The 26913-nt window shown below is 57.9% G+C and overlaps 1 protein-coding gene across 5 annotated transcripts in view; it reads left to right on the plus strand.

Moving 5' to 3' along the window:
• BMP1 (bone morphogenetic protein 1) overlaps positions 1–25128 on the plus strand; it is a 36890-nt gene extending 11762 nt beyond the window's left edge. For 4 of the 5 annotated variants that reach the window (XM_004591375.2, XM_058657514.1, XM_058657515.1 and 1 more), the window contains 15 exons: positions 128–233; positions 1276–1400; positions 1794–1909; positions 11194–11296; positions 12776–12892; positions 13229–13374; positions 13462–13657; positions 13878–14003; positions 14388–14548; positions 14960–15140; positions 18985–19110; positions 20491–20618; positions 20843–21056; positions 22508–22758; positions 24463–25128. In XM_004591375.2, coding sequence (XP_004591432.2) covers positions 128–233; positions 1276–1400; positions 1794–1909; positions 11194–11296; positions 12776–12892; positions 13229–13374; positions 13462–13657; positions 13878–14003; positions 14388–14548; positions 14960–15140; positions 18985–19110; positions 20491–20618; positions 20843–21056; positions 22508–22758; positions 24463–24597 — 2231 coding nt within the window. In that variant the 3' untranslated portion in view covers positions 24598–25128. Of the gene's footprint in view, positions 1–127; positions 234–1275; positions 1401–1793; positions 1910–11193; positions 11297–12775; positions 12893–13228; positions 13375–13461; positions 13658–13877; positions 14004–14387; positions 14549–14959; positions 15141–18176; positions 18363–18984; positions 19111–20490; positions 20619–20842; positions 21057–22507; positions 22759–24462 lie in introns of those variants that run through there. The other variant, XM_058657517.1, reaches the window with a different exon arrangement.
• The last annotated feature ends 1785 nt before the right edge of the window (positions 25129–26913 follow it).

Genomic DNA, 26913 nt, shown 5'->3' on the forward strand with positions numbered 1-26913 from the left:
CCTGGGCCTTCCCTCCAACAGACCCCCTGTTCCTTGGCCATTGGACAGGATACCTGCTGAGAGCCTCCCAGGCCCTTGGGTCTGGGAGCCACTCCACCTACCCATGTCCTCTCCCTGGCCTCTGCAGGTCAGGAGTACAACTTCCTGAAAATGGAGGTGCAGGAGGTGGAGTCCCTGGGGGAGACGTATGACTTTGATAGCATCATGCACTATGCCCGCAACACATTCTCCAGGTGAGAGCCAGGGCCGGGTTGGGGGACAGCTCCCCAATTCTGTTTCCTGCCTTGCCTCACACTGGCCAGCCCTGTGAGGGGCAGAGGCGGCCTTGACCCCAGACAGGGCGTCCATGGGCACCTCCTTCTTGGCTGGAGCAAGGTTCACCACCTGGTGCCGTGCACACAGGAGGTACACCTGAGTGGTGCCCAGGAGCCCACATCTGGCACTCTGCTGTGTGGTCCAGGGGGTGCCTGGTGACCCCAAGCTGGGGCTCTGGCTGAGTAGCTGTCTTCCTGGTCTTCCTCCTCCCTCCTTTTCCTCTTCTTCTTTCTCCATCCTCCTTCTCTTCCCTCTCTTCCCCCCCCTCCTCTTCTGTCTTCCTCTTCCATCTCCTCTTCCCCTCCTCCCCTCTCCTCCTCTCCCCTGCATTCCTCCTCGTGGAGCCATTCCTCCCGCCCCAAGGCTGAGCTCATCATCTGCCTCCCCCCACCACACGCACTCACTCACCCAGACCCCTTCCTTGTGGCTCCTGGCCCCTGCCGCATTCCGCCCAGCTGGGTGTGAGTCATAGGCCATGGGGAGGCCATGGCTGGCTGCTTCCCCCTGCTCTGCACCTCCCAGATGAAGGCACCAGCAGCAAGGGGCTGGGAGCTGTCGGGGCTGTCCCCAGGGTTGGGGCGGCCACGGTGGAACCTGCCCTTTGGCCCTGTTCCAGATGCTGTCACAAGCAAGGCAGAGAGGTGGCCTTGGGGGCAGAGGAGGGAGTGGGGATGGGACGTGGGAGAAGGATGGGGCTCCCCAGGCCGGTGACTGACCTCCCCCTCCTGGCCTCCTGTGGCAGAGTTGCCACGGGGGCACGCAGCGTGGCTGCCGGACAGCGGGCAGCATAATGACAGGGTGAGCCGGCTCCGCCCGTTCTTGTCCTTCTACTGGTGAGCAGGAATGTCCGCTGGGCGGAGTCTCACCCTGCGGGGGAGTCCCCTTGGGCCCCCCACCTGCCCTCAGGCCCTGCCTCTCTCCTCTCCGCAACCACACACACTATACCCCTTCCCCCACCAGGGGTATCTTCCTGGATACTATTGTGCCCAAGTACGAGGTGAATGGTGTGAAGCCACCCATCGGCCAGAGGACCCGGCTCAGCAAGGGGGACATCGCGCAGGCCCGCAAGCTCTACAAGTGCCCAGGTCCGGGCAGGGAGGGGCATGCGAGGCAAGGGGAGGTGAAGGGAAGGAGTGGCAGAGACTGCAGTGTGTGTGGCAGGGGTGGATGAGCAACCTCAGGGTCCAAGTGGGGCTGCCCCGAGTGTAGGGAGAGGCTGGCACCATCCCCTCTGCATGGGATCCTGGGGAGCAGGGAAGGGGCCAAGGCCCATCCCAGGGACTTGATCATGCCGGAAGCCTGGTTGCCTTGACCACAGGGCATCTGGCTTCCCTGTGAGCATCAGGCCAGGGTGGGCAGGTAGGAGGGTAGACGAAGGGTGGCTGGCCCCTCTCTTTGCTCAGCTCTGGGGTGGGTGAACTGGTCAGGGAGAGGGTGCCTGCGTGCAGCTGCCCCAGTCGCTTCCTCTTCTTTGGCAGCCTGTGGAGAGACCCTGCAGGACAGCACGGGCAACTTCTCCTCCCCTGAGTACCCCAACGGCTACTCGGCCCACATGCACTGTATCTGGCGCATCTCGGTCACGCCGGGCGAGAAGGTAACTGTGGCCTGGAGACTTACAGAGAGAAGGAGATACAGAGGGAAGGTCTTCCAATCATTGGGTTACTTCCCAGATGGCCACCCACAACGGCTGGAGCTGGACTGGTCTGGAGCCAGGAACCAAGAGCTTCTTCCCAGGTCTCCCACATGGGTACAGAATCCCAAGGACTTGAACTGTCCTCTGCTGTTTTCCAGGCTGTAAGCAGAGAGCTGGATGGGAAGTGGAGCATCTGGGACTTGAACCCTTGTGGGATACTGGCATTGTGGGTGGAGGTTTAACCTATGCCACAGTGCCTCCCGCCCCCCACCACCCCTCTGACTTTGTTTAATGGATCAGGAAGCTGAAGCTAGTTTACTTGCTGAAGGCTAACAAGACCTGAAGCGGGCTTGGAATTTTCCCTGGACTTGGGGCCTGGCCCAACCTTGTGTGTGCTGGTCCCCAGGCACCTGTGGGTGAGCTGCTAAGCCCCAGCTCTAGGCTGTCTCATCTGACTCCTCCAGGCTTTAGCCACAGGGTCCCCAAGGGCCTTTCACCTTGTGGGTGCCTCCTGAACAGCCCCAGCTCCCACTTAACAGTTGCCCGGCCAGGATGGTCTCAGCTACCAGCTTCCCTGTAACCTTGGGGATTCAGCCGCTGGTTCTCACACTTGCTGCGCCTTGCAAACCAGGAAAGCGGGTCAGAGCCGGCCCCCTCTTCATTGGCTTGGCTTGCATAGGGCTCTTCCAGGAAGAGTTACTTGTGCAGGCGAGCGGGGTGTACACATGTGAGCAGATCTTTGTTGGGTTACTCAGGCTATGGGTTGTGTTGTCCAACCGCAGCTCTGCATGCGGAGTCTCACCATGCAAGCAGCTGGTCATGCCCTTGACCTCTGTCTTGGGCTCCTCGGCTGAGCCCAGCCTGGCCACGTGTTTCCTTGCCAGCAGTCTGCTTAGTCAAGGACTGACGCTGTCCTTGATGGTTTGGGATTCATTCCCTGCACTGACACCTCACATGAGTGCGCACACACACACACACACACGCCCCATTGGACGAGTGAGAACACTTTTGTGCTGAATTCTCAAGATTACACCCGCTGACCACATCTGCAAGCTATTTGTCCTCTGATGTCACTGATGAGCCAAGGGACAGATGCCAATTAAAGAAGTGTTTGGGGAGTTGCCTCCTCCTCCTCCTCCTGTTCCGGGGGTTTCCGTTTCCTCTCCAAAGGCGGCTCCTTCGTGTGGATGGTGATTTGAAGGTCATTGTTGGGCATGACAGATTTTTGGAGTTGAGTGGTCCAGTCCTCATTGCTCTTCTTGTGGCTTTTCACCATCTTCTCCCCCAAAGTGAGCCCGTCCCTTGCCTGGGCTTCTTCTCATTCCAGTCGCTCTTTCTGACTGCAGTCTTGTTTGCTGTTTCCAGCCGACCAAGCCCTGACTTCCTTCATCCCTTGCCCAGGAGTCCCCGCGTCTCCAGCTTTGTAGTGTAACTCACAGATAGTACTGATAGTAGTGAGCAACCACTCTGTTTTAAAAAGATTTATTTATTTGAAATGCAGAGATACTGAGAGAGAGAGAGAGAGAAATCCTTCCTCTGCTGTTCAATCCTCAGATGGCCACCTTGGGCCAAGGTTGGACCAAGGTCACAGCTAAGAGTCTGAAGCTTCAGCCCGGTCTCCTGCATGGGTGTACGGACCCAAACCTTTGGCCCGTCCCCCACTGCTTTCCCAGGTGCCAGCTCTAGAGTTAGACCGGAAGTGGAGCAGCCAGGACTGAGACTGGGATGCTGACATCAAAGGTAGCAGCTTAACCCGTTATCGCTGTGACACGGACCCCATGCATCACGTTCTTTATGCGTGTTACACCTTCTTGCTTGGTTGATTTTTATTTGTTTGTTTTTATTTGAAAGGCAGTATTACAGAGAGAGAGAGGTATGCTGATTCACTCCCCAAATGGCTGCATTGGTCGGAGCTTGGACTGGTCTGAAGTCAGAGGCCAGAAACTTCTTCTGGGTCTCTCTCATGGGTGCAGGGACCCAAGCACTTGGGCCATCTTCCACTGCCTTCCCACTAGCGGGGAGTTGGATTGGAAGTGGAGCAGCCGGGATTCAAACCTGTGCCCATATGGGATGCCGGCATGACAGATGGAGGCTCAGCTGGTTATGCTACGGCTCCGACTCCTTGTCAAGTTTTTAATGAATTTCAGAGGAAGAGGGACAGGTGATCGTTCCCATCTGCTCGTTCACTCCCCAAGTGCTGGAATCATCAGAAGCTGGACGGGGACTGAAGCCAGGAGCTGGGGATGTCATCCAGGTCTCCCACGTGGGCAACAGCAGCCCTACTGCCTGAGCCATCATTGTGGCTTCCCAGGGTCTGCACTGGCGGGAAGCTGAGTCAGCATTGGAGCTGGGAATTAAACCCAGGCACTCTGCTGTCAACGCAGATGTGGGGCATGACCCATGCCTTTTTTTTTTTTTTTTTAAGATTTGTTTATTGGGCCTTACACAATGGCTCTGCGGCTAAATCCTCACTTTGGAAGTGCCAGTATGCCATATGGCACTGGTTTATATCCCAGTTACTCCACTTCCCACCCAGCTTCCTACTTGTGGCCTGGGAAAGCAGTCAAGGATGGCTCAAAGCCTGGGGACCCTGAACCCACGTGGGAGACCCAGAGGAAGCTCCTGGCTCCTGGCTCTGGATCAGCTCAGCTCTGGCCACTGGGGGAGTGAACCAGTGGATGGAAGATCTTACTCTCTGTTCACTGTAAATCTGCCTTTCCAATAAAATGCATACATATTTAAAAAGGAAAGATTTATTTATTATTTACTTGAAAGGCAGAGCAACAGAGGAGATGGAAAGGCCAAAAAAATTGATCAACTGGTTCACACTGCAGTAGCCTGGGCTGATCCAACTAAAGTCAGTACTCTCCAGGTCTTCCACGTGGGTGTCAGGGACTCAAACACTTGGGCCACCTCCCGCTGCCCTTTCCAGGTGCATTAGCAGGGCGCTGGATAGAAATTGGCAGAGTTGGGGCTCAAACTAGCACTGCGTCATGGGACGTTAGTGTCATAAGCTGCAGCTTACCTCACTGACACCAGCTCCATGGCCAATCTCTTCAGTACTAGTTTAAGTGCCCCATTCCTCTGCCTTTCTTGGTGCAATAGCAGGTAGCTGAATTGTAAGTGGAGCAGCTGGGACTGGACGTGGCAATCATACGGGATGCTGGCACTGCAGACAGCATATTTGATATGCCTCAGTGGCCAGCCCTGCCACATACTTCTGGAAGTCCCTTTGTATGGGGCTTCCAGAGTCACATACCCTTCTGACAAACCACTTTAGTTGAGCGACAACCTCTCCAGCAAGCCTGTGGGCCTGGCAGCTGGGACGGAGATGCAACTGGTAGTTCAAGGAGCGTGGGGTCAGGTGGCTCTTGTCGGGTTTTTTTTATGGTTCTGTCTGGAGCTCCAGGGAGAGAAGTAGGGTAGGGATCAAGATTCCAGATGAATCAGTGCCCAGCTGTAAAAAGGCATAAAGACCAGGCCTGGCCCTGGGTGAAACAGTCAGTTTGTAAGGGACCCAAGGTTGGTGCTGTGGACACATAAACACTGCAGGGGCCCGAGTCACCGCTTGATAATGGCCATGGTCTTTGTGAGTCAGCGTCGGGCACAGTAGAAGGTGTCCTGCACATAGGATTCTGTTATCCCCCAACTCACACTTTGACCTGTTACCCCTGCTGGGAGATGAGGGAACCCCAGCTGGCAAGGTGACGTTTTAGATGAAGCCTCTGATTGCAGTGCCAGCATTCCGTGTGGGCGATGCTTCGAGTCTCAGCTGCTCTGCCTCCAATCCAGCTCCCTGCTTGTGTCCTGGGAAAGCAGTGGAGGATGGCTCAAAGCCTGGAGACCCTGCACCCACATGGGAGACCTAGAAGAGACTTCTTACTTTGACTTGACCCAACCCCAGTTCTTTGAGATCCTTTGAAGGAATGAACCAGATAGAAGACCTCCTTTCCCTTCACTGTTAGTGTAATCCTGCTTTGCAGGTAAATAAGTCTTTAAGAAACAATGGTGTAGGAAGCAAGACTCAAGTGCTGGAGTGGATCTGCTCCAGTTCATGTGGAAGCGCCTTTTGCTTCTAGGCTACAGACTCCAAAGTCTGGCCTTTCAGGGAAAACTTGCCATGCACCTGCTCTGACGGCTGGACTTTGGCATCCGTTCTAGCGGCCAGGAGCTTGTTTTTCTCTTGCCTGCCAGTTCTCAGTTCATCATCACAAACACCCCTTGTTGATAGGAAAATCTTAGACAAACATGCTTGGTGCTGCGAGGGCTGTGGTGTAGTGGGTCAAGAAAGCCTATGACTTTGCAAGCACCTGCATTCCGTATGGGTGTTGGTTTGTGTCCCGGCTGCTCCACTTCCCATCCAGCTCCCTGCTTATGCACCTGGGAAAGAGGTGGAGGGTTGCTCAAGTCATTGGGACCCTGTACTCATGTGGGAGACCCAGGGCAAGCTCCTGGCTTCAGACTGGCCCAGCTCTGGCTGTTGGTGACCATTTGGGGAGTGAGCCAGCAATGGAAGTTCTCTCCGTTTGTGGGCAATGCTGCCTTTCAAGTAAATAAATATTTGAGGACACCCCTTCCCCCCAAGCCTGCTCTCACATCATAAGCAGCTGACGAAAAGCCAAGGCATGGAGCCCCAGCGAGGAGGGTGTTACAAGAAGATCCTGGTCAGCTGGCCATAGCTTGCTGAGCAGCCAGAGATAAGGACTGCGGCTGTCTTCCAGGCCGGCGGCGTCCACACTCCGCGCACGTCCCGGCTTTGTCATGTTCTCCCTGTTTTCCAAGCTCCAACCTACGTCCTCCCTGCTACTAAATCCTTGCCGTGCAAGCTGTCAGGGGGCTGCGGGGAGCTGTTTGTCTTCAGCGTGGTCCTTGAGCAGTGGCCATCACAGAGCAGGGGCAGAGAATCGAAGTTAGGTTTTTTGTTGTTGTTGTTTGTTTGCCTGTTTTTAAGATTTATTTATTTTAGGCCCGGTATGATGGCTCAATAGCTGAATCCTCTCCTTGTAAGCTCCAGGATACCATATGGGCACTGATTCATGTCCCCGGTGCTCCGTTTCCCATCCAGCGCCCTGCTTGTTGTCTGGGAAAGTAATGGAAGATGGCTCCTGGCTTCAGATTGGCTCAGCTCTGGCTGTTGTGGCCACTTGGGGAGTGAACCACTGGACAAGATATTGCTTGCCGTCTCTCCTCTCTCTATATATATCTGATTTCCCAATAAAAATAAAGATTTATTTATTTTTATTTGAAAGAGTTAGGGCCCGGCACGGTAGCCTAGCAGCTAAAGTCCTCGCCTTGAACGCCCCGGGATTCCATATGAGCGCCGGTTCTGGTCTCGGCGGCTCCACTTCCCATCCAGCTCCCTGCTTGTGGCCTGGGAAAGCAGTTGAGGACGGCCCAAAGCCTTGGGACCCTGCCCCCGTGTGAGAGACCCAGAGGAGGTTCCTGGTTCCCGGCTTCAGATTGGCACATCACCGGCCGTTGTGTTCACTTGGGGAGTGAATCATCGGAGGGAGGATCTTCTGTCTCTCCTCTTCTCTGTATATCTGACTTTGTAATAAAAATAAATAAATCTTTAAAAAAAAGAGAGAGAGAGGAAAGGCAAGGATTGAGATCTTCCATCTAATTTACTCACCAGATAGCAGGAGCTGGGCCAGTTAGAAGCCAGGAGCCAGGAGCTTCTTCTGGGTCTCCCATGGGGCCCAAGGATTTGAACCAGCCTCTGCTGCTTTCCCAGGTCAAAAGCAGAGTTGGATGGGAAGTGGAGCAGCTGGAACATGAACTGGCGCCCATTATGGAATGCCAGCGCTGTTGGCGGAGGCTTAACTTGCTCTGTCATGGTGCTCGTAAGGAAGTAACTTTCACCAAAGTGCTTAGATCTGCGTCTCAGCCATACCAACTGCTGAGTGTGTGATCTCGGGGGAAATTACTGGACCTCTCGCTTTATTTCTCCATCTGTAGGATGGGCTCAGTGGTCACAGCTCCTCCATGGAGTTCCTAGGAAGATGGGGCAGTTACAAAGATATTCTTGGAGTGCTAGCCGACCTGTGTCAGAAAGGCAACTGGTCCCTTTTATCTCAACCCGATTGAAGAAGACATCCTCCAGGGAGCTTCCCCAGCCCCGACCCCCATCATGGCCTCCATGTCCTTCCTGGGATTGCAGTGTGAACTGGTCATGTCTGAGCACTTGCGTGCGCAACTCTAGTGGGAAATGTGTGTGACTGAGTGCTTCCTGTGGGAGTTTAGTGAGACGGGAGGCAGTTAGGAACCTGTAAGAGACGTGGGTGGGAAGGCCCGATTGGACCAGTGTCTCCCCAAGAACCTCCACGGCCCCCCAGCTTCCCAGCGGAGCTTTGAGTAGGTTTAACATTTTTTTTCAAGACAGGGCCGCCAAGACCCAAGACGGCTACCAACCCACAGACCTGGAGTCACCAGCCAGGAAGTGGAGTGTGGGCCAGGGTTTTCTTTGGCGATGGCAGTGCCCCTGCCACCCAGGCACACAGCTGTGTCCACAGGGCAGTGGTCGATCCGACTCTTAATTAGCCACCTCTGGTCCCAATATAGCCTGTGCCTGGCCTCACAGGAAGATGGCCACTGTTATACCCTTCTTTCAGCGTGGGGGCTCTGCTTCTTCTGGCCCCCCTCTCTAGGTCTGGGATGGGCCCTGTCGGGGCTCTGCCAGCCGGGCGTGGCTGCTTCTCCAGAGAGCCTGAGCTTGTCTCCCCAGGACAGGGCTCCCAAGCACAAGGCAAGGGCCTGCTGCTTGGCCCGGCCCTGAACAGCATGGTGCTGGGCAGGCCCAGGAGTGCCATGTGGGGCTGGAGGAGGCTGTGAGCTTAGTAGCCCAAGCTCCTTCCCTTGACTGTCTGCATCCCTTCTTCCTCCAGCAGCTGCTTTGAGCTTTTTAAGACAGATTGTTTTAAATTTATTCCTTTCTGAAACAGGCATGTGCGTATGTATTTTTATATATAAACCCATCCCCTGGTTCGCTCCCTAAATACTTGGAACAGCTAGAACTGGACCAGCCTAAAGCCGGCAGCTGGGGATTCGGTCTGTACCTCCTACGTGGTGGGTGGCAGAGACCCAAGTCAGTCCTCTGGCTGTCACCTGCTTGCTGCGCCCCTCGATCCACAGGGTGGCGTATGCTAATGCAGGGAGCTGGCATGGGGAGTAAAGGGTATGGGCTAGTTAACCACCGTCCCCAGTGCCTCTTTGAAAACACGCTTTTGTTGTCGGAAGGATGTAAAAATGGCAAGTGCGTGCCTAAAATTTCAGAACCCTTTAGAAATGCATCACAACGTCACTTTCTCTCCTTGATCCTCCTTGGAGGTGGCGGGGCACTGGGGATGCCAGTGTGTCCCTGCAGCTCCTTCTAGGCATGTGTGGATACTCTGTGTGTGTGTGTATCTGTGTGCGGGCATGCGTGCATACAGAAGGGATCCTGGTCCCCCCAGTTAGCGTCACCTGCAGCTTGCTTTGCACTTGACCTTGAATATGGTCATCAGTCACCCCAGCCGGTGTACATTTCCCTGCTTCCTGTTCATGGCTGCTAAGTATTTCATTATCTCTGTTCTCACTCATAGAGTTCCCCCGGCAGGTCTGTACTGCTGGATGTTTGGTGGGTGTTTCCAAGCTTCCGTGATCAGCACACGCGCTCCCATAGCTAACCTTAGGCTTCTTTGTCTGTAGGTTCCTGTTTACTAACTACCCACTGTGTGCCCTCTTGGTTTGATTTTTGGTATTGGCAGGGGAGGCCAGGGAGGGACAGGCAGCAGTAGACACCTGAGTCACTCTGTACCAGGTCAGAGGTGGACACGTTGTGGGAAGGACAGTGGGGCTGGGGTAGGATTGGTCATTCCTGTGGGTGGGCAAGCAGGTGGGTGTGGGAGCAGCACCTGGCAGGAAGGAAGGAGCCCATTAGCTGGGGAGCCAGGATGAGCTGCCAGGCCCTGAGACTGAAACAGGCTCAACATGGAAGGTCCCTGTAGGGTCAAGTGGGGCTGAATTGTGGGTTTCATCAAAGGTGCAGTTTTCACATGAGTGCTGGGGAGGGAAGGTCACATGTCAAGATGTGCTGAAAAGGTGGGCCAGATTTGCTTTGCCATATGACGTGCCCCCTCCCCGCCCCCCGTCGCCTGGGACCCCTCGTTGCTGCCTCGGTGAGCTTGTTCGGTCCTTTGCTAGGAGCTAGGAGCCCAGGGAGTTGAGCCACTAGAGCCCGGCTCCCTGGGAAGAGCTGGGACAGGTTTTCAACTTCTGTATTGCAAAACACCAGGTCTTGCAGCAACGCTGATAACTCTGAGTGGGGTCAAAGAGGAATAGTAAGAGTGGTGCATTCTAAAAGTGTGATCTTGCCGGACCTAAGTGCAGGTCAGGTTCCTGTATAAATACAAGAGAAGCAGCACAGACTGAACTGGGGGTGGTGGGGAGGTCATGGATATGAGAGGCCTGGAAGTAGATCCAGGTGGATGTGAGAAGTCCTTGAACGTTTCCATACAGGTGGCGCTTGAGTGGGACCAGCAGCCAGAATCCCCTCTGCTTGGCCAGCCATGGCCTTGACCTGGCTATAGACAGCAGTTACCAGCACCTGCCTGGGGACCTTTTCTTTTTAAAATTTATTTGAGGGATTGGTACTGGGGCACAGTAGGACCAGCCTCTACCTGTGATGCTAGCATGCTATGTGGGCGCCAGTTCAAGTCCCAGTTGCTCCACTTCTGATACAACTCCCTGCTTATTACCAGGCAAGGCACTGGAGGATGATCCAAGGCCTTGGGCCCCTGTACCCATGTAGCGACCCAGGGGGATGCTGCTGGCTCCTGGCTTTGGTTCAGCTCTACTCCAGCCATTGTGGCCATTTGGAAAGTGAGCCAGTGGATGGAAGACACACTCTCACTGTGTGTGTGTGTGTGTGTAACTCTGCCTTGCAAATAAAAATAGAAAAGTCCATATGGGATTCTGGTGCATTCAAGGCGAGGACTCTAGCTGCTAGGCTACCACTGTGCTGGGCCTGGAGTTTATATTTTTTAAGTTGCCATGAGGCGAGCTGTGGCTGGCTCTTCAGTGCAAGGCAGGCGCTCCTGGCTTGGACTCCCCTGGTCTTAATTTTGTGATGAGAGCTCTGTGAGCCTAGAACCTGCCAGGTGACTATTCCTCCCTACCTGTGCAGCCCACCTGCGGTAGGCATGGCCCTGGCAGTGGGGATCAGATGTAGCACCATCGGTGTAACCCCCTTGCTCCTTGCGCCCCAGATTATCCTGAACTTCACGTCCATGGACCTGTACCGCAGCCGCCTGTGTTGGTACGACTACGTGGAGGTGCGTGATGGTTTCTGGAGGAAGGCACCTCTTCGAGGTAAACAAGCTCCCTCTAGACACTTCCACGCCGTCTCCTCTTTGCCCTCTCCCCGCACCCTTCCTCCTCCTTCTTCCTCACTGCTTTACCTCCTTCTCCCTCTTCCCTTCCCTCTCCTCTTCCTCTCCCCTCCTCCTCTCTCCATCTTCCTCCTCCTCCCCCTCTCCAAACCAACACCTGGCCAGGTGGTCCCCTCAGGAGCCCTGATGTCCACAGTTTAGACCCAGCTGGCTTCACCCACATACTCCCTGTGTGATTCAGGGTAAAAGTGCTCTGTCCACGTCTCCATCCAGATGTCCAGGGTCTTGCTCAGAGGGTGGCTGTCCACCAGGCTGCAACGGGGAAGCCATGGCAGGGCCCTCCCTGCTCCGGCTGCAGGCTGTTCTGAGCACCCTGAAACCCTCTCCACCCCGCGCCCCCTCCTCCCCCCACACACGGGTGCTTTCCAAGGCTCCGGGTGCATGGAGCAGCCTAGTTCTAAAGAAGTTTGTTTCCGTATGCCCGGGTCGGGCTGGGGGTCCTTGGACCTTGCTTGTTCCCCCCACCTTTGCCTCTGTGTGTGTTGTCTGGGTGGGACAGCGGGAGGGGATGGTAAGTGGGGCAGCGCCACAGAGCAGACGGTGCTGTAATCAACTGGGTGGCCTGAGGGCTCCGAATCCCAGCGTCTCAGATGTAGCGGAGCCAAAAAAAGTAGGCTTCTTTCGGTTCATCCAAGTTTAAAACTCCGGCTTAAGTTTTGTTATCGCATGCGTGTGTTTCCCATGACCCTTCTGACCCCCACCCCCTGCCTCAGACACACACACACACACACACACACAGTTCCTGGTCCTCAACTCTTTCACCTTAGTCACCCCAGCAGCTGTCGTTGCGACACTCCTTCCTGCCGACGTGTTAGGGCTCTCCCAGATCCCGGCAGCTGCCTTTTCCTTCAACTTGCATTCCTGGGCTGGCAGCCTCTGTCCCTGTGGGAGGCTGGGAAACACCCAGCCTTGTTGGCAGTGCAGTACACCCTTCGCTCCCGAGTCAATCCGTGCTGCCATTGTCTCCACGCATGGCCAGCCTGGCCTGCTGGCTGGGTTTCTATGCATGGGTGGGACTGTTCTAGAACCCCAGGCCCCGAATTCCGGGATTTAGTCAGGACGTGGGGCATTCCCCTCGCCTTCAGGCCTGTGGAAGGCTGCCTCGCTGTGGCATGCAGAGGGGACTGTGCTGGGTTTTGGCTTCCTGTTTTTACGTGGGGCCCACACTGGAGAACTGATGGAAACCTGGAGAACCTGGCAGAGGTGTGGTGTGGCGGGGTGGGACATCAGAACACGGCTTACAAGCGGAGCATGGACAGTCGCCCCTTGTGGAAAGCCATCTTTATCCCGTCTGGCAGCCTGGAGCTAAGCTGCCCTGACATGTGCAGGGTGGAAGCCTTCCAGAGGGGTGGGGCGGCAGGGCTCTTGGCATTCTCTCCTGTCCTCCTCCTCTGCACAGGTCGGTTCTGCGGGGGCAAGCTCCCCGAGCCCATCGTGTCCACAGACAGCCGCCTTTGGGTGGAATTCCGCAGCAGCAGTAACTGGGTTGGAAAGGGCTTCTTCGCGGTGTATGAAGGTAGGGGAAAGAGGACGGGGTGGTGGGGAGAGAGAGGAAGCAAACAAGGACCTCCCAGCAACCTGGAACCCAAGGGGCAAGGTTCTGGGCCTCCTAGGAAGGAAACAGAATGGCAGGGTTAACCGGGGCTAGAAGCTGTGGGTACTGACTAAGACTGGGGGCCTTAGGTATTGATTATAAGACTGAGTGCTGTGGGTACTAAGGCTGGGTGCTGTGGTACTAATGCTGGGTTCTATGGGTACTGGGTGCCCTGGTACTAGGAAGCTGGAGGAGAAGTGGGAGGGCCTTCCAGCAGGACAGAACATACTGATGAGTCCCCCTCCTGCATCCCCAAAGCCATCTGCGGGGGAGACGTGAAGAAGGACAATGGCCACATCCAGTCGCCCAATTACCCAGATGACTACCGGCCCAGCAAGGTCTGCGTCTGGAGGATCCAGGTGTCCGAGGGCTTCCATGTGGGCCTCACGTTCCAGTCCTTCGAGGTAGGTTGGGGCACGCTGGGGGAAGGGTGCAGCCGCCTCACCCCCACCTGCAGCCGGCTGATCATGCCCTCCAACCAATCCCCCCAGATCGAGCGCCACGATAGCTGTGCTTACGACTACCTGGAGGTGCGTGACGGGCACAGTGAGAGCAGCAACCTCATCGGGCGCTACTGCGGCTATGAGAAGCCGGACGACATCAAGAGCACCTCCAGCCGGCTCTGGCTCAAATTCGTCTCGGACGGCTCCATCAACAAAGCTGGATTCGCTGTCAACTTCTTCAAAGGTACCCGCTCCCCCACTTGGTCTGCCCCCACCCTGCCCAGCCTGGGTGCCCAGAGGTAGGGAGCTGGGGTCCACAGTGCTGGCTTCCCGCTACCCTGGAAAGCAGACACACAGAGCCTGCGGGTTTCTGAACTTGGCCTCCCTGGCAAGAGGCAGGAGAAGGGAGCCCAGGGTCCTATTCTGGGGTCTCTGCTATGCCCTCTCCCGCCTTCCCTACGCAGAGGTGGACGAGTGCTCTCGGCCCAACCGTGGGGGCTGCGAGCAGCGATGCCTCAACACCCTGGGCAGCTACAAGTGCAGCTGTGACCCCGGCTATGAGCTGGCCCCGGACAAGCGCCGCTGTGAAGGTGAGTGCCCCATCTGCCCACCCCACCCTCACCATAGTGCCCTGGCACAGCCCCATCCTAGGGAGAGGTAACGGGGTCCGCCTGTCCTGCCTGCCCTCCTCCCAAGTCCTGGATAGGAAACACCAGGATGCATTCAAGCCAAGTGTTCTGCATGCTGGCTTGGGAGTGGATTTTTTTTTTCATCCTGTTTGTTTTGGTTAAATACTGACCTTGGCCTGCCAAGTGATATCTGATCCATAAGGAAACTACTGTGTGCAGAGCTGTCTCATGCTTGTGTGTGTGTGCGATACAAGCCCTGGACCATCTCCTCTCTACTTCCCCGACCCAGCCCTGCCCTGTGGTGGGGACCCCCTGGTACATCACGCCACCCCCCTTATGTCCCAGCTGCCTGTGGTGGATTCCTCACCAAGCTGAACGGCTCCATCACCAGCCCCGGCTGGCCCAAGGAGTACCCACCAAACAAGAACTGCATCTGGCAGCTGGTGGCACCCACCCAGTACCGCATCTCCCTGCAGTTCGACTTCTTCGAGACCGAGGGCAATGACGTAAGTGCCACCCCCAACCCCACTTTTGTTGGGGGGTGGGCTAAAAGGGGCGGGAGTGGAGAGAGTGAGGACCCAGCTCCATGGCTGCCTCCTGTCTTGTGGAGGTTGCACCTGTTTCCCATCACAGTGGGATTCTGCACATCAGGGGTATGGACCTCGGCAGGTGTACCCAAGTCAAGGAGGCCTGTGTGTGTGGCTGGTAGGAATGAGGGCCCTCGGGGCAGGGCCAGCCTGTGGCCTGGTGCTTGTGCAGGTGGGCACGGCAGGATCTGATGAGGGGGCAGCAGGACGCGAGAGAGGCCGAAACACCCATGGCCCAGGGAACTTCCCCTAGACTGCGAGTTGTCAGGAAGGGAGGTGGAGAGGCTTCCCGGAGGAGGCAGCCAGCCTGGACCTGGGCTCTCCCGGCAGGTGTGCAAGTACGACTTCGTGGAGGTACGCAGCGGCCTCACAGCCGATTCCAAGCTGCATGGCAAGTTCTGCGGCTCCGAGAAACCTGAGGTCATCACCTCGCAGTACAACAACATGCGCGTGGAGTTCAAGTCCGACAACACTGTGTCCAAGAAGGGCTTTAAGGCCCACTTCTTCTCAGGTACCACCCAGCTCGCTCGCTGCTCCTAGCCCTGGCTGGCCTGGGGAGCTTACACCTGCTCTGCTCCTCCCCACACTCCCGCCTTCCCCAGAAGGTCCACATAGTGAAGAGGGGGAGGGCGTGGCGGCTCTCAGGAGCTCGATGCAAGGCCCAAGGGGGGCAGTCAGGGAACAGCCAAGTTCAAGTTGGCTTTGGCCAGGAAGCAGAGGGAGGATGAAGAGGAGGGTGTGGGATGGGGCAGATTTCTCTGGCTCTGGCAGCGCTTCTGCTAGGCTGCGTGCAGCCCCATCAACAGGAGACTGCGGTAGCCTCCCGTGCCACTTCTACGCTCCCCCTTAGCCAGGGCTGGGGTGCCCAGGAGCCCACCAGCTGGGAGCAGCCCCCCTGCTTGTGGGGCCGGTGAGGGGTGTGGGGGTTTCAGTGGAAACTGCAGACTCTTTCCCAGGAGTTTTCTCTCTCATGTGATGAATCCCTTGTGCTTGGCAGTAAGGCCTGTGCGGGATGGGGGTGTCTTCAGAGACCATGGGACTCTTGGAGCGGGACTGGGGGAAAGCAGGAGGCCCTGGGGCCTGCTGGCTGGAGCAGGTGGTTTTGTGGCTGAGTAGCCCAGGGGATCCTCAGCCCCAGCCCGCCCCGTGGGTCCAGGAAAGAAGCAAGAAGCCATGCCTGCATTTGTCCACACTGGCTCGCTTCTCCCCCTCCTGCATCCTGGAGTCCCCTAGGTGGCTGCCTGTACCCCTGCCTGCCCCACCTGGATGCCACGCACCTGGTCCCTTGCTTGGCACTGCCAGCCACCCTGCTCTGCTTCAAGTGCCCTGTTGAGCTTGACTCAAAGCCCTCCACTCCACTGCTTGCTGAGCCCCTCCCTTTGGCAATGCCAACCCCTTCCTTCCCTGTGCCCACCTGGAGAGTGGGGAGCTCCTCCGAGGTGCTCGTTGGGGGTCTGCTGCCCCGGAGGAGGGGACCATTACCTGCTTACTCTTTGTCTCTTCCCTGCCCTTCTGTTGCTCCAATCTTGGTGTCCCGGCGGGGGGTGGGGTAAGGGTGGAGGGAGCTGACCCTTAACCTTTGTCAGGCCTGCAGTTACTGCCTTGCCCCTCCCCCACCAGACACTGCCACCTGGCCCTCGGGCCTGCACAGACATGCATACATGCAAACATGTACATACATACACACACACATACGGGTGCGCACACACGTCACCCTGTTGTGTGAGAAGCCTGTCCAGGCCCCCTCGCCGCTGGGCATCAAGCACAGCCCCTGGGGGCGTGGGGGCTTCTGGTGGTGGCCCCCCCATCGAGGAGACCCTAAGGCATGAAGGAGAAGAGCGAACCGGAGGCCTCCCGTGAGACCCCAGCCACCCTCGAGGGCAGGTGGGCACTGTAGGGTGAGTGCCAACTCCTTGTCCAGGCCTGTGCCCGCCTCCCTCCACCGCCTGTCTCTGCCCCTTCTTCAGAGCTGCTCCCAGCTCCGAGGGTGAAGATACCCACTGCTCTCAACCTGTGCCCGAGCCCTCTGCCCCCCACCCTGCCATCTCTAGGAAGACCCTACTCTCCCTCACTTGTGCGCAACCAAGGACACACCTACTCAGGCGGTCCTCTGTGAGCATCCCTCTTGCCCTGCCACATGCCAGACACACTTCTTAAGGTGTTAGGGTTTGCAAGACACAGGGAGAGGTGGGAACTGAAACGCACCCGGAAAGTCTGTGCACTGGACATTCCCCTCCCCAGAGCCCTTGGGAAGAGAGCACGCCTCTTCACCTTGAACACGTATGGGTTGCTAGGGGGTCTTGCCCAGTTGAGCATGGTAAAGAAAAGCAGGGACTTCTGGGAGCTTGATGCTCCCAGCCCCGTCCCGGGTGGGAGACCCTTGTCCCTGGCCAGGTGGATGCCAGCAGGGAGCTTTTTATACCCCTGGCATTCATCTCTGAAATTCTGAGCAACCACTGGGCTCTGGTACCCTTCTCTGAATGCCTGCCTCTCTAGGCCAGGAGCGGAGTCAATCCCCCAGTAGCTAACAGAACCTAGGATGTGTGGCTGAGGGTCCCACATGTCTGGCCACGTGTTTGCCTGTGTGTCAGCACTCAGGTGTGTGTCTGTGTGAGTGTGCCCGTGTCTCCTAGCCTCTGAGCAGTCTGCTGATGGGCTTGTGCATCCTTGCGTGTGTGTTTTTGTCTTTAAGTGGGCTGCTGCGTGCGTACCCACACGTGTCCGGCGTGTGTGTGTATGTGTACATGTGTGGATGGGGCCCACAGGCCCTGGGTGGCTCTGTGTGTGAACAGTCTTCTGATGAGCTTGTACGTGTGCGTGTGTGTGTGTGTGTTTGTGCACTTGCTCCGTGATTACATGTCTGTGGATGTGTCCTCACACGCACACAGGGGTTTTTTTTGAAAACTTAGTGGAAAGTGGATCTTCTGGAAAAAAAAAAAAAAAAAAACAACGCAGGCCTAGCAGGCCTATCCACTTCCACAGACTTCACCAGGGCGCCCCCATGTGGGAGTGGGTGGTGGGTGATACACGCGTGGCTGGCGGCCACAGGCATGTCCATGCCACGGGTCAGCGGCTGTGTTCACGACAGTGACGCCACACGAACACCCCGGTGGGCAGGGACCCCGTAGGAGTGTGTCAGGGTCTCACACATGGGCTCCAACAGGAATCCAACTCCCCTTGCCCCCTTGCCCCCAGCCCCTGTGCCCCCAGTCCACCACCACTCCAATTCTTCTGTCTCCCCAGCATGCACGCCTCCGTGGTGCTGTCCCTTTAGGCCGTCTCCCTGCCATAGGCTGTCTCCTGTCCCCTGTCGCTGTGTCTCCCCCAACTTCAACCCCGCTAATCCAGCCCCGACTCCATTGCCCGTGACCTGGCTGCCCCGGACATGGCCGCCTGCCTGCATGTCCTGCCTGCCTGCCCGCTCTGCCCCGAGAAGTGGGGGTTGGGGGGAGTTTAATTCTTACTGCTCTCCCTCCCTGGCCCTCCTCTCCCCCAACCTCCCGACCCGCCCCCCGGGTCCCTTTTCTCCTTCTCTCTCTCGTTTCAGAAAAGAGGCCAGCTCTGCAGGCCCCCCGGGGACGCCCCCACCAGCTCAAATTCCGAGTGCAGAAAAGAAACCGGACCCCCCAGTGAGGCGGGCCAGGCCTCTCCCCCCCGACCCTTCATTACTCAGGAACCTCATTCAACCTTGGACGGACCGGGCTTGCGGGGGGGCTGGCTCCGGTGCCCGCCCGGCCCCCCACCTCCTCCGTGCTGGTCATCCCCCTGGCCGCACAGAACTGGTGCTCTCCTGCTCTTCCTCTTTGTCCTCCTCCTCCTCCTCTTCCTCCCAGTCACAGGGAGACTTAGTGCTGCCCTCGCCCCCCCCCCCCGGCCCCCAACACCGCCGCTCCCGACCCCACCCATCTCAGTGGTGTCTGTGACATTGCCCCGTTGTGAAGTAAAAGAAGGACCTCGCGTCCTGGTCCCTTCTCTTGCAGTCTGCTTGTCCGTGTGTCTGTTTTACCACTTGTCCGTCTGTCCAGTAAGCAGGTAATGGTTAGAGGGTGCCCCTCGCCCGCTGGTCAGCACCAACCCATGGCCCCACATCTATCCACCAACATTTCTTTTCCCCAGCAGCCAGGCCATGGCCCCCAACCCTAAAGCTGGCTCCGCTTGACTCAGTGCCTGGGACCGCCAGCGTCTCCCCTAAAGCCCTGTTGCCTCCTTGCTCCCCTTCCCCCCTGGCTGCAGCCGCGGTCCCCATGTGCTCGGGGTAGGGCTGGGAGTACAGACAGGCAGGCAGGCAGGCAGGAGACCTCGCCTCCCGGACCCCCGCACCCAGAGCCGGCCACCGGCCCTTTGCTCCCCTGCAGACAAGGATGAGTGCTCCAAGGACAACGGCGGCTGCCAGCAAGACTGCGTCAACACGTTCGGCAGCTACGAATGCCAGTGCCGCAGCGGCTTTGTCCTACATGACAACAAACACGACTGTAAGGAAGGTAAGGCTGGCCTGGCTGGCGGCTCAGGCCCCGAGCCCGGGACACAGGCCTGGGAGGGCCCGGCGCTGGGCAACCATCTCCATCATCTCCCTTGGTACGCAAGGGACTCCGGCCCCCTGCCTGGAACATCCAAGCTCTGCAATGGTCTGTTCATTTGATTTATTTTATTTCTTTATGTGAGTTACAGAAAGAGAGGGAGAGATCTTTCATCCACCGGTTCACTCCCCCAGATGGGCTACACTGGCCAGAGCTGGGCCTGTCCGAGGCCAGGAGCTACCTTTGGGTCTCCCACTTGCCTCGTAGGGACCCAAGTAATGGGGCGATCTTCTGTTGCTCTTCCAGCCCTGTGCTGGTGTGCCTGGGAAAACAGGACAAAGTTGCCTCAAGCAGCCAGACCACTGACATCCACCTGGGAGATGTGTAAAAGGCTCCTCCCCTCTGTGCAGCCCAGTACCTGTCACTGTGGCCACTGGGGAGGGAACCCGTGGATGGAAGATCTTTATCTGTCTGCCTCTCTGTAACTCTGCCTTTGAAATGCATGAATGAACTTTTAAGAATCACATTTTCCTTTTTTTAAAAAAAGATTTATTTATTTTTATTGAAAAGGCAGGTTTATAGAGAGAAGGAGAGACAGAGAGGAAGATCTTCCATCCACGGGTTCACTCACCAAGTAGCCACAATGGCCAGAGTTGAGCTGATTCGGAGCCAGGAGCTTCTTCTGAGTCTCCCACGCGGGTGCAAGGTCCCAAGGCTTTGGGCAGTCCTCGACTGATTTCTCAGGCCACAAGCAGGGAGCTGGATGGGAAGTGGGGCCGCTGGAATTAGAACCAGCGCCCATATGGGATCCTGGCATGTGCAAGGTGAGGACTTTAGCCACTAGGCTACCGCACCGCCAGGCCGAGATTTCTTTTTTAAAAAAAGCAAAGGAAAAAAATGTCAAGGGTGCAGGTGGTCTTCCTATCACTGAGTGAGTTTCAGGAAAGCTAAGGTCTCAGTGCCCTAGGGGAACTGGAAGTGGCCCCGGGGCCCAGGGTGGGGGCGGCCCTTTGCTGTGGCTGACCTCACTAGGGCGTGGGGAAGACTGAGTCAGGTACTAAAGTCCTCGTGCTGTCGCGACCAGTGGGTGACAGAGGTGATGTGCCTAGCTGGCTCAGACCAGAGATGCAGGGTGCGTGACCCTGGGAGAGCCTGCCCAGATTGCTTCCCTGGTCTGGCTTGCCACCAGGTGGGCTTCACCAGCTAGCCTTTTCCAGGCACAGGCAGCTGAGGGCAGTCAGCGACATGTGCCTGCGCTGAGGGGCTGGGGGGTGTAGTGGGCAGGAAGGGCCTCCCCCACAGGAGCTCTCAGACCTCCCACTGCCCTCACTCACTCCCCTACAGCCGGTTGTGACCACAAGGTGACGTCCACCAGCGGTACCCTCACCAGCCCCAACTGGCCAGACAGATACCCCAGCAAGAAGGAGTGTACCTGGGCCATCTCCAGTACCCCTGGTCATCGGGTCAAGCTGGTAAGGCGCCCAAGACCCCTCTTCACTCACCACCAAAGGCACCTGCTTGGACACTGTCTGTATCTGCCACCTCCAAAGACCCCAACAAGTCAAGGGAGCCTGGCTGAGGCCCTGTGCACACGCAGGCCTCCTTGTCCCAGCCCGTCCCTCACGCTGCACCTGTTCCCAGCCTGCGCAGTCACTGTGCTTCTTCCTCCTGCTCTCCTCTCCCTGGTGTCCCCCAGACCTTTGTGGAGATGGACATCGAGTCCCAGCCCGAATGCGCCTATGACCACTTGGAGGTGTTTGATGGGCGTGACGCCAAGGCCCCCGTCCTCGGCCGCTTCTGCGGCACCAAGAAGCCCGAGCCGGTGCTGGCTACAGGCAGCCGCATGTTCCTGCGTTTCTACTCCGACAACTCGGTGCAGCGGAAGGGCTTCCAAGCGTCCCACTCCACAGGTGAGGCGCCATGGGAGGTGGGGAGGTCCCCTGCCCTGCGCTGGGGAGGGCAGCATAGTGAGTGACCTGCTGGCCTGAGTCTCCAAAGCAGAGAGCTTCTGATCCCTGTAACCCCCCTGGGGCTGGGGACTGTGGGAGACTGGCAAGACAGGATGTACTGGAGGACTGGGCCAGGGGGCACTCAGGGTGGGTGCTGGGGAGGGGAAGGAGGGGAGAAAGGGTCATAGTTAGAGATTTTGAAGGTCAGAAAACAGGGCAGTGATGACGACTTATGGAGGAGGAAGCAGGAGCAGGAGTTAGATGCAATGGGGATAGGGAGGGCTGCATCTAATTGGCTGCATCTCTGAAGTCAGACTCAGGCGAACCAAGGATGCTGTTGGCTGCATATTCGAAAGTGCAGTCACACCCCCCCACCTCCTCATGTTCAACACCCCCCCACCCCGGAATACAGTCACTCACTCATTCCTTCATTCACTCAGGCTTGGTGCTTGTAACCTCAGTACAGGTCCCAAAAGCAAACCGTCACACCGGAGTCCCCAGCCCTCCAGGGGGCTTGCCCTGCAGGTGGCTCATTCCCTCGGCTTCGGGGGGGGGGGCTGAGTCTGTGGTGTGCATAGTTGGCTGTGACTCAGGCCCAAGCCTCACCCTGCCTGGCTGTGTGGGACACAGCCGGAGTGTGGGCAGCTGTAGCCGGAGAACACATCTGATCGGAGCAAGAAGAAAGCAAAGTGCGGGAGTGGAGGCTCTCCGGGCAGCGAAGGGACCCCGCCGAGTTCAGGGTGGGCCCAGGTGACCGCCCCGATGATGAATGGGTGTATGTGTGTGGGTGGCTGCAAAGGCTGGAGCCAGAGGCCTTGCAAGCCAGATGCAGGGCACCTGCCAGGTATCCCCAGGACGGATAATGGGGTCCAGGGCCTCCCTGACTCCTCCCCCTTCCCCTGATACAGGCCCCTCAGGGGTACTCAGAAGGAGTTGCTGGGGCAGCCACCTTGCCTGGCAGCTCCCCTGCTCTGCCCCTGCCAGCACAGAGGCCCGATGCGGAGGAGGCCCAGAACTCCCATCTGGCCCTCCGAGCCGCCGATTCTGGCTCCCGCCACGCTTTTCCAAAACCTGAGCCGCTATTTTAAAATCCAACATCTTGGTCTAAAACACACAGCTGCTCTCTTGGAAGTGGAAGTCCTGGCAAGGCCACACCCCCGCAGTCATGTGTGTGCGCAGATCCCCCTTTCAAAGGTCCCCTTTAGACCAAGCCTCATCCTACAATCCCCTCCCCACTACCCAGAGGTGAGCAACAGGGCACCTGCCCCTGGGCCTGTGGCAGGGGCGGTGTGGCCTCCAGGGCCCTGCAGAGCAGCTCCAGTGTATTGGCATGTGGCATGGCAGTACTCAAGGGGTGTTGGCCCCACGTCTTGTTGTTCCCTACCCCTTCCCATCCTTGCACCCCTTTGCAGAGTGCGGGGGCCAGGTACGGGCTGACTTGAAGACCAAGGACCTGTACTCCCACGCCCAGTTTGGCGACAACAACTACCCTGGCGGTGTAGACTGTGAGTGGGTCATCGTGGCCGAGGAGGGCTACGGTGTGGAGCTGGCCTTCCAGACGTTCGAGGTGGAAGAGGAGACCGACTGTGGCTATGACTACATGGAGCTCTTCGACGGCTATGACAGTACCGCCCCCAGGCTGGGGCGCTACTGCGGCTCCGGGGTGAGAACCCTTCACCCCACCCTGGCACCCCTCCGCCAGGCTTGCCTGGACAGCAGCAGCAGCCGCACCACCTGCCCTTCCCAGCAGGCATCCTGACATGCCTGCGGCTCAGCTGGCCTACTGCACCCCAGGGCCTTCCCTGCCCCCACCCCCGGAAACCTGGGCCTAAGAGTTCCTAGGGTGGGGCTGTCTTGGGGCCCATGCAGGACCTGTTTGGTGGAGCCTGGGAAGCAAAAAGGTCCTCCTCCTTTCCCCCACCCTCCGAAACCCCTTGCCCTGCTGTAAGACTGCTGTCAGGGCTGCTGCCTGTGGCCCTGCCACAGCTGGGAGAGGTAGAATATTCTACAAAGAGGCCGTTAGAGTGGAGAGCCAGGGATGGGATGGTATCTGAACTGAGTTGCTTTCGCCAGTCTTGGTATGTGTGTGTGTGGGGGGGGGCACTCCCAAACCTCTAGCCTCTACCTCTGTCCGTCTCTTCCCCGACCAGAGGGCAGCCCACCCTCAAAGCCATGCTCCTGCAGTTTCAGCAGCCCTGAGCCTCGCCTCCCGTTCTGCAAACAGGCCGTGGTGGACTCCACACGGGGTCCGTTTCTTTCTCAGCCACCCTGTGCTCCCCTCATCGGTTTCTGCTGTCATCTGGAATCCTTTCCAGCTTTCCCATCATACCCACCCCCCTGCACACAGGCACGCTTTCCCATACATGCACACACATGCAAAATGCTTTTCCCTGCATACTCGTACATGCATGTACACATGATTCCACATGCATGTGTGCTAGCATGCTTTCTTGTGCATGCTCACACCGGCACACATATATACACACCTGTCCTCTGGCACAGCTCACATGCACTACTGAATCTTACCTTCCTGCCCTGTGCCTCTCCTGGCCTTACTCCAGGGCAGCCTGGGGCCCCAGGGGGGAAGAGTGGGGTTCCCAGGAGCTGTGGCAGCTGCCGAGCCTGGCATTGGCTGAACTGGTCCCCTTAGGAGCAGAGCTCAGGCCTCTGCGTGTGACTGGCAGGGCTGGCAGAAAGGGAGAATTGGAGGTGGAGAAGCAGGCCCCTCTGCCTGCTGGTCCAGCAGCTCCAGCAGCCCTCCCCCACTGTCTTCCCATCTGAGTCACGTATGAAAAGCCAGATGTCCCCAGAGTCTTCTTCCAGAGACACCCAGGTCCTCCAGGGTGAGACCTCAACATGCCACCCCCACCCCTCCAGGTTCTCAGTTTCCCCTGTGCTTGAGGCCAGGGCCAAGGCAGTGACCTGCAGGCTGCCGTACTGTGAGTGGACTGTAGGGGGCGCTGCCTGGAGCAGACCATGGTCCATATACCAGGGAGGCAGTACGGCTGAGTCGGGCAGGGGGTCACTTCCAACCGGAGTTGGCTTGGCCTGCAGGAAGACAGCCCTCTCTGGTCTGCCCTGCTGCTCTGTAGGCTTGGAGAGCAGCGAGTTTTTGTTCCCTTTTGCAGTGGAGGGAAGGGAGGCAGCCAGCCGGAGACCACACAGCTTAACCAGCCAGTGTGGCAGTGGCCAGTGTGCAAGGGAAGACTGACCATGAACTTGAGATAGACTCCCTCCCCACCCTGTACCCATGCAGTTCAACCCCAGGCATGCCTTTTGAGGCCTGGGCTGGGGGCACTGTGAGGAAACTTAAGGAGCCCCTGCTGCCTACCCACCCACCCAGCTGTGTCCCTCCTTCTGTCGGCAGCCCCCTGAGGAGGTGTACTCGGCTGGAGACTCAGTCCTGGTGAAATTCCACTCGGACGACACCATCACCAAAAAAGGCTTCCACCTGCGGTATACCAGCACCAAGTTCCAGGACACACTCCACAGCCGGAAGTGACCGCTGCTGCCCTTGGCCACCAGGGGGCCAGTGGACCAGGCGCCAGGACCTTCAGGTGCCGCTGTCCACCTCCTCCTCCTCCTTGGAGATGGGGGCCTGGGGAGACTGCACTTCTCCATCAGCACTGCTCTGTGATGCCGGTGGTGGCAGTAACGGTGGCAGCAGTGGGCAGAGCGAGAGGGCAAGGGCCAGGAGGCCAGCGCTCTCCCTGAGACACTTGAAGGGACCATTGCCCCTCTCTGCCCGCCAGGGGGAGGGGCCTGTCAACAGTGCTGCCTCCCAGCCTGTCCAGCTCTACGTTACCATGACGGCAGAATCTGCCTTGGAACGTGTGCTTCTCCCACCCTCTTCCTGGGCTTTGAGTCCTGGCTCCCCACTCCCCACCCCCATGTTTCCTGGGGGACCACAGGAGGGGAGGGAAGGGAAGGGGAAGGGGAGGAGAAACCAGACGGAGGGTGTCTTTTGGGGCCCAGTGGCTAGCCAGTCATACCCAGGGCACCCCAGCCAATAAACAGAAAGTGTTACAGCCGATACACAGCTGCCGACCCTGTGGCCACGTGGGAGCAGGGCTGTCTGCAGCCAGATGTGCAGGCTGGCTGCATCCCAGAATGGGCCTGTGGCCCATGCACCTGTGGCCTTGCTGGCTGCCCTTTCCTCCCACCTTTCCAGGCCCCCCGAGGGTGTGATCTCACACTTGGGTGTGCACGTGTGCGTGCACACACACACACACACACACATACTGTCTTGCACTGGGCCCCGGCACTCTGCAGGCTCACGGCTGCACACATCCCTCCCACACATCGGGAGGGCTAGAACATTCTATAAAGAGGCTGTTTTGGTAGGGAGGGAGTAAGAGTTCGCATTGCGTGTGTCCATCTGGGATTGCTTTCTTACTGAGCTGGGGAAGGAGTCAGTGTTAGGAGGGGAGTCAGGGGCAGAGTGTGTTGGGGGAGCCAGGAAACTCCCAGTAGCTAGGCCTGGTGGGTCTGTTTGTTGTTGACCTCCCCCGCAGTACCACCCAGGGTCTGCCTTTCCCATAGCCACATGCTAAGCGCCAGCCCCTGTGGGTCCTCTCCTCTCCCACCTCTACCCCCACCCCTGCAGACAAGAGCCAGACACTTGTCGGGCAGCCACTGAGCAAACATTCCAGCCCAGGCCCCTCTCCCCAGGCAACCCCAGACTGTCTGGTCCAGCAGCCTTCTTCCTCCCCTGTCAACAGGAAGGCCGCCTCCTCCCTGCTCCCTGCCTGGGTCTCCCTAGTGAGGGAGAGAGACCTCCCTAGAAAGGACCCTGCTCTCCTATCTGGGCTCCCAGACTTCCGAGAGCCTCCAGGGACCTGTGAGTCTCCCTCTGGGCCCAGGCTGCTCTGTCCTGTCCTGCAGGGGCAGGCCCTGTTGCAGCTGCTGTCCGGCTGGGCCCAGCCCCGGGGGACCCTGGAAGCAGAAAGCAGCAGTGCAGCTGGGCACATAGCTCGCCCTCTCTCTCGCTTACTCACTCGCTTGGATCTCACAAGTACAGAGGGGTCCTCTTCCGGTCAGGGGGCAGCTCTGTCCTCCAGTGGGGGTCCCAGGCCAGGTGGTCATGGCCACCCCTTTTGGCTTCCTCCTCCCTCTGAGGCGTATGTTCAGGACAGCATGGTGGAGCCAGCAGTGGGATGGAAAGAAAACTCTGCCCTTCCCCCACCCTCTGCGATGGTTGGGGCCTCCTGGACATCTCACACCCGGACTCTGAGCATGCCCATCCACTTGGGCATGACTATGTAGCAGAATTTCTCTCAATGGCTGCATTTTCATCTGGAGCTTTAGGGACCCCAAGCCCGAGGGAGCTGACTTCACTATGTGGAGCCCCAGCACATGAACCAGGAATCCCCTCACCCTCCCCGGGAGCATATCCCAAGAGCATTCCTGGGGAGAGGAAGGTGGGTAGCAGTGTGCCTCCTTGGGGTGGGTTAGGTTACAGGCTGTAGGCCCTGGATTGCATAGTGAGTTAATACCCAGGGCAGGTGTTTGCCTAATGGTCAGTTATCTGGGTGCTTTTCCCAGCTCTAGCTCCTTATTCCAGCTGCCTCCTAATGTGTACCCTGGGAGGAGCCTGGGGATACCCAGATTGGGTGTTTGGCTCCCGGCTTGGGGGCAACCTTCCCCTGGCTCTTGCATGCAGGCACTAGGGGAGTGGACCGGCAGAGGGGGAGGTCTCTGTCCTCTGGGCCCAGGTCACCCTCACCTTCCGATTGCTCCTGGAGTCTTGGTGATGGCGGGTTAGGTAGGGGAAGCATCCGGGATCTACTGCTTAGCCCTGGCTGGGACTGGGTGAGAG

Source organism: Ochotona princeps, chromosome 32, assembly GCF_030435755.1.
Source record: "Ochotona princeps isolate mOchPri1 chromosome 32, mOchPri1.hap1, whole genome shotgun sequence".
Taxonomy (NCBI): Eukaryota; Metazoa; Chordata; class Mammalia; order Lagomorpha; family Ochotonidae; genus Ochotona; species Ochotona princeps.